The sequence below is a fragment of the Amia ocellicauda genome, chromosome 9, assembly GCF_036373705.1.
Source record: "Amia ocellicauda isolate fAmiCal2 chromosome 9, fAmiCal2.hap1, whole genome shotgun sequence".
NCBI lineage: Eukaryota > Metazoa > Chordata > Actinopteri > Amiiformes > Amiidae > Amia > Amia ocellicauda.
The window spans coordinates 29,607,861-29,620,176 of record NC_089858.1 but is presented as its reverse complement, the minus strand read 5'-3'; the positions used below and the strand labels follow the sequence as shown (position 1 = coordinate 29,620,176).

Sequence of the window (12,316 nt, the reverse complement as noted above, 5' to 3'; positions counted from 1 at the left end):
CCAATAGGAATGAAAATCAAAAGAGACTGGCCTTTTAAGAAGTGATTGAGAGGGCCCTTAAAGGAACCTAACAAACCCTGCTGCATTGTGTTTCATTGACTGGATTTGAAGAGCACTGCCTTGTGGTATTCATTTGAAATTCACTGACATTACTCTAAGCTGTTACCTACTACAATTGAGTACAAATTTGGAAGACAATGACACTGAGATGGTAGGTGGTGCCAAGTAGAGTTATTCATGGGGATTATTTAATATACTGTCAATAGATACACTAATTTTGTCTTTCTTTCTGTAAGGCACAATGCAATATATGATATTCATTTTAGAGTCAATAAAAAAAATCCCCTTACACTTATATTAAATAAAAAAGGACCACAACAAAAGAAAAAAACTGTTAAATAGGTCAAAATCCTTAAGGGAAAAAAGCTGTTAATGTCACAATGTTGTACCGTTGACAATAGGTTTCTTACCAGAAGAGAAAAGTAAAAAATTGTACCTGAGGCCCATTACGTTTTTGTAGTTTGCTCGTTTACAAAACAAATAAGCCTCCCTTAGTTGTGCAGAACCGAACTCTGGTCTCAAATAGATCGGACTTCAAACATACAGAGTCCAGGTTTGCCACTGTAAACAATGTAGCTGTCGTTTTTCCTCTCAAAGGAGTCTAAACAAAACCAAATAAAAATACAAAAGGAAAAAGTCTGCGGGGGGAGAAGAAGTTTATGCGTCAGATTTCTCAGTCCATTCCGGCGGCATCTCGTCGAACTGAGGGAAGACGACGTAACACAGCTTCTGTCCTACATACGTGGCCGACTCTGTAAACAACAAACAGGCCTCAGGATCCTCCATCGCTGGCAAACCCACAATGAGGCCAAGACCAGATAAAAACTTTGACTGGCTACGAATCACAAATTTCAGACCATGTCCTGCACAGTTTAGATTTAATAGTAGAAAGTAGCTTCTGACAATATTTTGTGATTCATGCGGGTCGAAGTCTGGATTTGGTCTAGGCTAAATTTACACTTTCTAAAGACTGGGAAGATGTGCTAATTATTAGTCCATTAATTAGGCCACTTGATCAATTAAAGGAACTCTGACCTCTATATAATCTGTAAATGACTGGCTCTACCAAAACGCCTGCTTAAAGGGAAACATTTCCAAGGCACTGAGAGTTTATCACTGAGAGTTGGTGACATATAAAACCTGCCGTGCCGTGACTCTTGCTCTGGTGGTTACAGACAGACACAAATTCAACTGAAACTGTGGGAGAAAAAAGCATTTACTAATCATTTTATTAATGTATCCATACATTAATTCAATAGGAATTCTGCAGCCATCATAACTGCAAGATTAACTCTAGAATGCAATAACAACAGTGGGCATAGATGGGTTTGCCATGAGATATTATTCCTCCTTATTATTTTTTATTTTTCTCAAAAAGGTTGTGAAGATATCACTATCTGAAAGTGAGATAAATAGAGGAAAAAGCAAACAATATATGCAGTTCCACAAAAAGGCTTCTACAGCTCTGTTATATTAATTCTAATGCTCTATAAGGTGCTTCCCTCAAACCATGGTGTTAATTTCATGACTTATGGTCTAAATAAGCCTATGGGCATTTCCTGCTTAATTGGGCAGGAGATTTGTTTATTTACAAACGTCTTTAAAACTTTTATTCCCTTAAACAAGACTCCACTGAGCACAGAATTATAATATTCTAATGCTTATTGAAGTACAATGTTCAGTGTGCTTTTTAACTCTTGCTTTCTGTTAACTTGGAAGAATAACTCAATGGTATTAGTACTGACGTTGTGGCTTTGCTGCTCTCTAGTGTGAAACACAGGTAAATGTTGAAACGGACATGGCTGGAATTGAACTGAAAGAGTCGTATAAATTATAGCAACACATAAAGACACACAACTGATTTTAGGAATAATGTATGTTAGGCTTTAACCCTTTAGAACACAGTGGGATGTCACAATTGCCAGAGAACAGGCCATATTCATAAAATGTACCAGTGATGTACAGTTGAACCACAAACACCCATGGTTAAAAATAAAGAAACATTTCCTTTGCTTTTGATAATTCTTAAGATAAGCACCATGAAAGATTTATGTGACATTTCCACATTTCCTCTTCATTAGGAACAAGAGCTGGTGACTGTTTAATGTAATGTAATTGGTCAGAACGTTTTATGAATATGTCCCACTGTGTCTCTCACTGGCGTAAAAAGCCCCGGCTGCTTACCTATGAAGGTGTCTAAACACTTTGGCTTTTTCTTCCAGTGAACTCCCAGGAAATAGACTGGCACCCCAGTAAGGATGATAATGAGGCCAATCCCACACACCACTGGCTCAGTGTAGAAGCTGAAGACCAGCAGAAATGCCCAGAAGATCAGATAAAGCACTGGTACCAGCAGGTTCACCTGAGAGAGAGGGCAAAGCACAGCTGGGGTAAGACTGTGACTGTGAGTTTGCCTGTTGTAAATGCAATGGTGGTCAGTGTAGAAGTGTGTAGCCTGCAAATCTCTTCTTGGGAGAAGTTTGGGTTCCTCTACCATTTGCATTATGCTCTGGGAATGTGTTGTATCCCAGGTACGCTGTAGGGGAGATTCACTATACCTTGATGGGCCTGTGCAGTTTGGGTTTTTTCCAGCGGAAGAACAGCAGGCCAGCGATGGTGACCCCGTAGGAGAGGTAGTTGATGAAGGAGACGTAGTTGATGAGTGTGTGCGTCTCTCCGATGCACAGGATGACAATAGTGGCGGCACACTGTCCAGGGAGAGAGATACAGGAAACGCAGTGAGAGACTTTTATACACGAGAGGCCTAGACTCTGAGTGCAGACACTGGATTTCAACTTTTGTGCATTTAGGCATTTTGCCAAATGGTCTAGCCTTGCACATCTTCTCCAATTATTCTGACTGCCTGTCACTTGCACTGCCTCCTATGCCAATATCGATGTCTGTTTTCCTTGAATGCATTCCTAATCACCCTTGTTTATCACTTTTTTACAATATTAATTGAATCACTTTACACTATTTTCTTCATATTCAAGTGCTGTGCAGTGTAATGCTGTACGTATAATATTGTTTATATATTTTTTTCTTATAAAATGTGTAAATTCTTAAAGGTATTTATAATATGAATACATAATAATATAAAAATATGAACAATATTAGAATGATACGGGACAGTAATTTGACCGAGTCCCCCTCGGGACATGGTTAAACATGGCGAGATATAGGAAGAAGGCAGTTCTTACGCAGACCAGCAGAGCGGGGATGGGGGTGCAGTTTTTGAAGTGGATCATGGCCAGCAAACTGGGCAAGTGTCCCTCTCTGGCTCCCGAGAAGCATAACCTGAAAGAATCACAGGAGCTCGGTCACCATCCCCCCGGGGTATAGACACGTGAGCTGATTTTTATGTCACTTTTTTATATCCACACACTTAAGAGCAAATAATTATACATCACTTCAGAGATCAAGTTTGTAATGTTAATTTCTATGTATTTAACACATGGGTGGTGGAGCACAGTCCGGCCATGTAATTACCCAATTGCTGAGAACTGGGAATTTCCAAGACTTTATACAGTGATGATTTAAGATTTCTATATAAAACCTGCTTGATTGCTGCTCTCCAGTTTCCGGGTTTGCCGCCACTGATTTAGTTAATATGGTATTTGATTACTTACAGTGAGGGAAAAAGTATTTGATCCCCTGCTGATTTTGTACGTTTGCCCACTGACAAAGAAATGATCAGTCTATAATTTTAATGGTAGGTGTATTTTAACAGTGTGAGACAGAATAACAACAAAAAAATCCAGAAAAACGCATTTCAAAAAAGTTATAAATTGATTTGCATGTTAATGAGTGAAATAAGTATTTGACCCCTTCGACTTAGTACTTGGTGGCAAAACCCTTGTTGGCAATCACAGAGGTCAGACGTTTCTTGTAGTTGGCCACCAGGTTTGCACACATCTCAGGAGGGATTTTGTCCCACTCCTCTTTGCAGATCCTCTCCAAGTCCAAAGGTTTCGAGGCTGATGTTTGGCAACTCGAACCTTCAGCTCCCTCCACAGATTTTCTATGGGATTAAGGTCTGGAGACTGGCTAGGCCACTCCAGGACCTTAATGTGCTTCTTCTTGAGCCACTCCTTTGTTGCCTTGGCTGTGTGTTTTGGGTCATTGTCATGCTGGAATACCCATCCACGACCCATTTTCAATGCCCTGGCTGAGGGAAGGAGGTTCTCACCCAAGATTTGACGGTACATGGCCCCGTCCATCGTCCCTTTAATGCGGTGCAGTTGTCCTGTTCCCTTAGCAGAAAAACACCCCCAAAGCATAATGTTTCCACCTCCATGTTTGACGGTGGGGATGGTGTTCTTGGGGTCATTCCTCCTCCTCCAAACACGGCAAGTTGAGTTGATGCCAAAGAGCTTGATTTTGGTCTCATCTGACCACAACACTTTCACCCAGTTCTCCTCTGAATCATTCAGATGTTCATTGGCAAACTTCAGACGGGCCTGTACATGTGCTTTCTTGAGCAGGGGGACATGCGGGAGCTGCAGGATTTCAGTCCTTCACGGCGTAGTGTTTTACCAATTGTTTTCTTGGTCACAATGGTCCCAGCTGCCTTGAGATCATTAACAAGATCCTCCCGTGTAGTTCTGGGCTGATTCCTCACTGTTCTCATGATCATTGAAACTCCACGAGGTGAGATCTTGCATGGAGCCCCAGACCGAGGGAGACTGACAGTTATTTTGCGTTTCTTCCATTCGCGAATAATCGCACCAGCTGTTGTCACCTTCTCACCAAGCTGCTTGGCGATGGTCTTGTAGCCCATTCCAGCCTTGTGTAGGTCTACAATGTTGTCCCTGACATCCTTGGACAGCTCTTTGGTCTTGGCCATGGTGGAGAGTTTGGAATCTGATTGATTGATTGCTTCTGTGGACAGGTGTCTTTTATACAGGTAACGAGCTGAGATTAGGAGCACTCCCTTTAAGAGAGTGCCCCTAATCTCAGCTCGTTACCTGTATAAAAGACACCTGGGAGCCAGAAATCTTGCTGATTGATAGGGGATCAAATACTTAACATGCAAATCAATTTATAACTTTTTTGAAATGCGTTTTTTTCTGGATTTGTTTGTTGTTATTCTGTCTCTCACTGTTAAAATACACCTACCATTAAAATTATAGACTGATCATTTCTTTGTCAGTGGGCAAACGTACAAAATCAGCAGGGGATCAAATATTTTTTTCCCTCACTGTATGTTGTGTATTATGTTATAATAAACTGGCTGTAAAGTATTTGTTATCCATTGTGAAATGTTTGACTCAAAACAGAAAAACAAAACAGTGTGCCACCCAGTCGTTCAGTCACAGGCATGCTACAGATAAGTTGGATTCTTTTATTTTATCAGATCTCTACAGCAACCCATTTCGAACTGTGGACTGCACCTGGGTGATTCAGTGCAGCTTAGTATGTCTTCTGCTGTTGACGAGTTTGTGGGAAATAAAAACGTTCTAGAATTACAGTACATAATGCCTATTCAAAAATACATCACTCTTCCATTCCTCTACTACTACTAACAATACTTTTATGACCATTTGAAATGCCTATTTTGCACATACAGTATTACAAATGTGTCACAGTGAAGGATTTCAAAAAGTTCCTCTTAACTAAGTGTTGTACTTGATCTGTACATGAGTGTGTTATGGTGATGCCACTGCCGTAGACTTCCAAGAGTGTACAGAACCCTCAGCAGCTGGACACTGAGGGTGGATTTGTTACTAGTTGGGGAAGTGTGGATCAAGATCTCAGAAGGCATGTCTGAGAGTCTGACCATATTCGCTGTATAAACCCGACTGTGGCTGACCTGGATGATGTGAACAGATAGCCGTTGATCCCTCCAAATGTTGACAGAGCCACAGAGATAGGCATGATGGATGAGAACATTCCCAGGAGCTTCTGCCCAAAGGTCTACACACAGCACAAAAATCACAAGGAAAATGTCAAATGTCAAAAACCTCAAGGAAAATGTCAAGGCCAATTAGTCAAATCAGTCTACTACTGTGACTTCTGAAGTAGCCTAAGCACAACGTAAGAAGACTGGTTAATACTTTTTTGCACATTGTCATTTCCCTGTGAATGTATTTTCTTACATATACAGCTCTGGAAAAAATTTAAATACCACTGCAAATGTTTCTTAAATCAGCATCTCTACATGTATGGCAGCCATTTCATTCCATTCAAATTGTTATTTGGAATTTGGGAGAAATGTTGTCAGTAGTTTATAGAATAAACAAAAATGTCAATTGTACCCAAACACATACCTGTAAATAAGAGACCAGTACAAAATTATCAGTTTCTCTGGTTTTACTAATTTTTTCCAGAGCTGTATATATCAATTTAATAATAAAATTGTTTCCCCTCAATTAATGTCCATCAACTCAGCCTACTGCTAAAATGTAATATGTCTTTGGGAGGGAGGAGCTAAAGCACACATCCTCTGGAACGTTCCCTGTCCAAGCCATTTTAAATTGCACTGCGAGGCCAGAACGCCCACAGCCCAGCTTTTACACCAATCACAGGGTGTGATGCAGCTGGATCTGCTAACAATCTCAACCTGCAAGAGTTATTTTGTTCACAATAGAAAAGTAGAGCACAGAGTCTTGGAAAAGCACAGGAGGTATGGACCTTATATAGCAGAATCAGTGCAGACGGGGTACTTACGACAGCCACGGCATTGGATGTTAACAGCTCTTCGGGTGACATGGCGGTGAAGTAGGCTATGTTGGTAAATGTGTACACAAAGGTCACCAATGGAATGGAAATGTAAATGGCACGAGGAAGATTCCTACCAAAACAATCGACAGGTTATTTTCATTTTATCACCGTCTCCTGGAAACGGTGTGTACAGTACACTGTCAACTGTCAACTGTACCTGTCAACTCTGCGGTGAGCTTTGAGCTCTTACAGAAAAACATAAACACAAATCAACAAATAGAAGAAAATAATAAATAAATGATATATGTATAATATAAAAAATATATAGGAAAGAAACAATAATTTTTTTAATCAATGCTTTGGTTTTCCAGTACAGCTAACACAGTGCATGACAAAAGAGAGCATTATGGGGTGACAGACTTTTACTGTAAAAGAAGTGGTCAGGATGTTGAATATGGACAGATAAATCACAGGTATGTGATTTAATCACCAATAGCAGTGGTGTCCAGCCCTGGGCCCTCAGCCCAAATCCAGTTCCCAATCATTTCTAAAGACATGTTCGTTTTAATCTGTTAAATCAGGCGCTTGTTTAATTTGAGGCACTCTTTGAGGGCTAAGTTTCAAGTTTTAGATCAAAATGTTCTTTAAATAACATAATTGAACAAAATATCTAGATTACCAAGTCTCTGCGAATTGATAATTTATAAATTACATATCCAATCCTGCTGAATTGGTGCTCTTCAGGACCAGAGTGGACACAATCTGACCTAAAGTTATTGTTCTGGATCCATTACTAGATCCATAAAGATATAAAAACAAAACTAATCTGCAAAAACAACGGTAGGATTTTAAGACACTGTGAGCGGTGTGGCTGTGGACTATGAATGACCCTTCCATTATGACATTTAAGCCACCTAACGAGAGAAGAGGCAAGGAAGGGACCCCACAATGGAAGATGTCCACCATGCAAAGAAGAAACAAAAGGAGAATAATCACAGCAGCCTGCCTGGCAGCAAGCCGGGACTAGGAGGCACAGCGTGTGTTGGGGAGAAGGTGAGAAAGAGAAACAAGATCCTCACCGCCGCGGCTCCACAACTTCCTCGGTCACGTAATTTAAGAAGTTCCAGCCGCTGAAGGCGAAGGAAGCCTGCAGGAAAGCCAGAGCTATCTGCCCTACAGAAGGAGTCTTCCAGAATTCAAAAGCAACCTGAGGGCTCAACGCTTCGTAGTGCCCTTAGAGAAACAAAGAGGGGAAAAAAACAGTGCCTCCATATATCAGATTAGGCATCTGAACAGCAGCTTTCTACTAAACAAATTATTTGAGGAATCATCACAATTATACTATTCTACAATAGTCATTACATCAGAATTTTAAAGATGACGTGGACCCCAGTTTGGTTGTTTTTACGAGTTTCATTTCCATCATATTCAACTTGTGTTCAGACGGAGAACAGGTTTATGTTACTATGGTAGTGCCTGATTTTGAGTGTCCCAATGGGATTTGATTCAAGTCTTCAAAATCATGAAAGGCATCGACCACATCAAACCATAGGAGCTTTTCCAGATCAGCAGGGACACACGCACCCGGGGACACAAATGGAAATTGGGCTTCAAGGCATTCAAGACAGAAAACAGGAGACACTTCTTCACACAGAGAGGCGTCACAATCTGAACAAACTCCCCAGCGATGTGGTTGAAGCTGAAAATTTGGGAACATTTAAAAATAGACTGGATAGGATCCTTGGATCACTTAGTTATTAATGGACACCAGACGAGCACGATGGGTCAAATGGCCTCCTCTCGGTTGTAAACTTATGTTCTTATGTTCTTAACTTACATCACCCTGCTGCCATACACCTCATGCTTTTTAGTGGCATGAAATAGAGGAACACTATAGAAGAAGAGGAGGTTCGCTGTACACATGTTTATCTTCACCTGGTTTTCTATTTTTATGATCAGCCTTGAATGAACATCAATCTGTAGCCCCAAAACAAGAGTGGACTCTTTCTAAACAATTACAAGTTGACCAGAAGAAAAGTTAGCGTTAGCTTCTGGCCTTGTAGATTGAAGGGGCCTGGTGCTGCTCTACAGTAGGTGGTCTTTAGCAGGCTGTCAGCTGCAATTAAGTGGCTGGGCTCTCAGTGTGTGTGACCCTGGAGGTTTCCTTGGCAAGGGATTGTGGGAAGCTGCCAAACCATGCCCCCCTCCCCCCCCTGTACAGCAGCCTTTGCACAGCCTTTGGCCGTATAGATGCCAGCCAGTGCGCCAGCCCTGGAGAACTACAAATTCACCAACCACCGCCCTCTGAAAACAAACAAGGAATTTAGAAGGATGTTGTACAAATAGCACCAACAGTACTAGCAAATGGGATCTCTGGTTACAGGTGGATAAACATCAGCATTCCTGAAAACAACAACATAAAAACAAGAAAGAAATCCAATTAATTCTATGCAGACTATTCAAGCTCCCACATTTAATTCATAGGGTAACATTTTCACCACCCTGATGCAGATTTCTTTGAACAGGTGTAGTTCCTATGCTAATGTACTGTAATGCTGGTTTTACTGTTATTGTTCAGTGATCACTTAAGAAATGTGTGTCATGTAGAGTACAAGCTCTATGTGTGCGAGTGATCTGTGGGGGGTGTTTCAGACGGTGATATTGGACCCACAACTGGATTGAACCCACAACCGTAACCGCTACTCCACACTGCTGTATTATGAAGCACGTAGGCCAGATTATTATTATGATTATTATTTTCTTTCTTAGCAGACAGTCTTATCCAATGTGCGGATCATCTAGCTGAGAAACCATTTAATTTATTTGCAATGATATACTGATACAACCACTGACATTTTCAATGTTTGCCAAACACCCAGAGGAAACCCTGGCACACATTGGACCCAGGCAGACCTCCACCCTCTCCATGGGGAATCCCAGTCTGTTACCTATGACATGACCTGGATTGAAGCCAGCTGTGTCTGGACTACAGGGTCCAACTTGCACTCTGAGCAGTAGACATTATTGATCTGACCACTCATGTGCATATTTGATGCTTAGTCTCCTGGTTGTTTCTGGGTGGTGTTCCATTCACTAAAACATGAAGATATACAGTGTGAACCAGGTTAACACCAGGCAGCAGTGATGCTCACCTTTACAGATCTGCACCAGCCCCACCACAATGATGAGCCCCAAGGCCAATAGCTTGCCGATGGTGAACACATCCTGGATCCTGGTGGCCCAACGCACACTTGAGCAGTTCACCCAGGTCAGGAACACTAGGAAAATAAAGAAGTAGAATTTAACAAACAGACATTTGTTTAACGAAATGCCACATCCCATTTTTTTTAACTGGGGGGGTGGAATGGTGTAGACTAAAATGTGTATCAATGTCTATAAAGTTGTTCTGCTTTGCCCCCTTATGTTTTATGCACTAGTTTATAGCCGTCTGAGTTTATAACGGCCTGTTTGTAATGCCAGCCTTTAGGGAAGAATGTCATACTTGAAAGCATGGAGGTGGATCTGTTTTGCTTCAGGGTTGTTTTGCATCCAGTCCAGTGAGGCTTGTTAGAATTGAGATATGAATGGATTCCAAAATTTAGAACAATATGTCAGCCAATCAACCAAGCAGCCTATCAAGCATCTTAAGTTTGGTTGCATACAGAGATTCCAGCACAATAACAATCCAAAGCACTAGCGCAAGTCTGTGATGAAATGGTTACAAGGAAACGCAATCAATGTTCTTGATTGGCCATCAAAATCTCCAGACCTCATTCCTGTAGAAAATGTATGGTATGAACTGACAAACGCAGTCCACAAGTACAAGGTGCATAACCTGGAGGGTCCCTCCTGAGAAGTTGATGAACTTGTGATGAGGTAATCTCCTTCATATTATAAAAACCAAAGTGTGTTCTCGAAATACAGATTGCCGGGGTCTGAATAAAAATTGTATATTTTGAAATAGACTAAACTAGTTCTGACCTAAAAAGCTACTGATACAAACAATATCATACTATCATATCATATCAAGTCATACTCAATCTGTTATATTTTTAGATTTGCATGAAAAAATACTAAGCGTGCACCTGCATTTTCTTGCTAAATCAACTTTTAAGTTCCACTTTGAGCATCTGAATAAATGTGGAGACTACTGTATAAATGCCCGTATCCCTGTGCACTGCCCTGAAAGACCGCCTGCAGTCTCCAGGACGCACTGAGTTGAGGGGCAGAAGCATGCAAGAGTGTGAGAGCGAGGGGCGGACTGTTCCCCTCTCATCCATCACTGTCACCTCCCTGTGGCCCGCCGTTGCCATCCCCTCTCTGAAAAGGAGCTGTGTCAGGGAAATAAATAAATAAATATAAACAGCTTCCGACGCAGAAAAACAAAAAAGGAAAAAAAAAAAAGACGGAACTAAACAAAAAAAAACGAAAGAGGCCGCTCTTTCAGCCTGCTGCGAGATTCACTTCTAGTCTCACTCCCAGAGTTTTCAAGCAACTTTAAAACAATAAACAAAATAACACACCAAAAAAAAAGAGAAATAAAGTACTATGAACTACTCTATGTGCCATGACAGCTTCTCTTGTAACCTTGCTTGTAACTCTACTTTTAAAACGAGTGAGTTTCTGTGTGGGCTTCTGCTGTTGTCCTGCTAATGAGTCTATCAGGTGCACAGAAGTTTGGAGGAAGTCATGTGACCAGCGGCTAGTGGGTTGTCCAGGCGACCGTGATGCTGTGCTTCAGGATGGTAAGTAGTGCTTGGCTTTGACTCTGTGATTCCATAGACCGGAGAGAGAGTGAATGTGCTCTGTTTACTTTATCTTAATTTAAGTGAACACAAATCTGCCCGCTGGCTACTAATTTTTCACTTACCTACTTATAGGAAAAGCAGTGGAAACTATAAATCAAGCATTCATTGGTCTTCATAATACAGATGACTACAACAGAGCAATAGCGGGCAGTTGCAGCTCTCCAAACTGAGGTTTAAATGTGGAAAACTGGTAGGATGTCAGAGACTGGACGGTCCTGACTTTTAGTGGCTTGGTCACTTCACCACTTGTGCAGGGGGAGGAAGCAGGTACTCTGGTACAGGAAGTGGTTTTGTGGGGGTATAAGAAGAGTTGAGATGCTGGAGGGAACTGGGTGCAGTTGCAAGGAAACAATACTTTCTGGAAGCTGGAGTGAAAGACAATCAACTGTCATTTATGAAATGCTATTCTACAGAATAAAAAGAAAGAGTGAGCTAAGCAAATGCCCACAAGTACTACTGTACTGGGAGATGTATCTAAAGTGATTCTCAAAGATACTTCTTCTCAGTTCACCCTATATACAATACTGATCAAGGTTTCCGTGCATGTAACATCACCCCAGAATCATGCTGGACCACATCGTTATTACCAAAATGACCCCCCCTTCTCCCTTGAGAACCAGACAACCCAAGGTACAGCATAATACACCACATAGCTATTTAGTTACAATACTGTATGGGCCTTGTGGTCAGGGGAGGTGAAAGAAGTAAGAAAGGCAGAAGCCACATAGCAAGCATGTCCATTTCAACTCTATAACGTACAGAACTCCCTACCAGTCTAAGCAAGA

The 12,316-nt window shown here is 41.3% G+C and overlaps 1 protein-coding gene across 2 annotated transcripts in view; it reads right to left on the bottom strand.

Moving 5' to 3' along the window:
- Nucleotides 1–226: 226 nt before the first annotated feature.
- LOC136759156 (asc-type amino acid transporter 1) overlaps nt 227–12,316 on the bottom strand; it is a 28,384-nt gene continuing 16,294 nt past the window's right edge. Inside the window, exons 4-11 of one of the 2 annotated variants that reach the window (XM_066714023.1) lie at nt 9,876–10,001; nt 7,803–7,956; nt 6,730–6,853; nt 5,873–5,976; nt 3,261–3,357; nt 2,619–2,768; nt 2,245–2,422; nt 227–848 (exon numbers count right to left, since the gene is read on the bottom strand). In XM_066714023.1, the coding sequence (XP_066570120.1) occupies nt 718–848; nt 2,245–2,422; nt 2,619–2,768; nt 3,261–3,357; nt 5,873–5,976; nt 6,730–6,853; nt 7,803–7,956; nt 9,876–10,001 (1,064 nt within the window). In that variant the 3' untranslated portion in view covers nt 227–717. The remainder of the gene's footprint in view (nt 849–2,244; nt 2,423–2,618; nt 2,769–3,260; nt 3,358–5,872; nt 5,977–6,729; nt 6,854–7,802; nt 7,957–9,875; nt 10,002–12,316) is intronic. The other variant, XM_066714024.1, reaches the window with a different exon arrangement.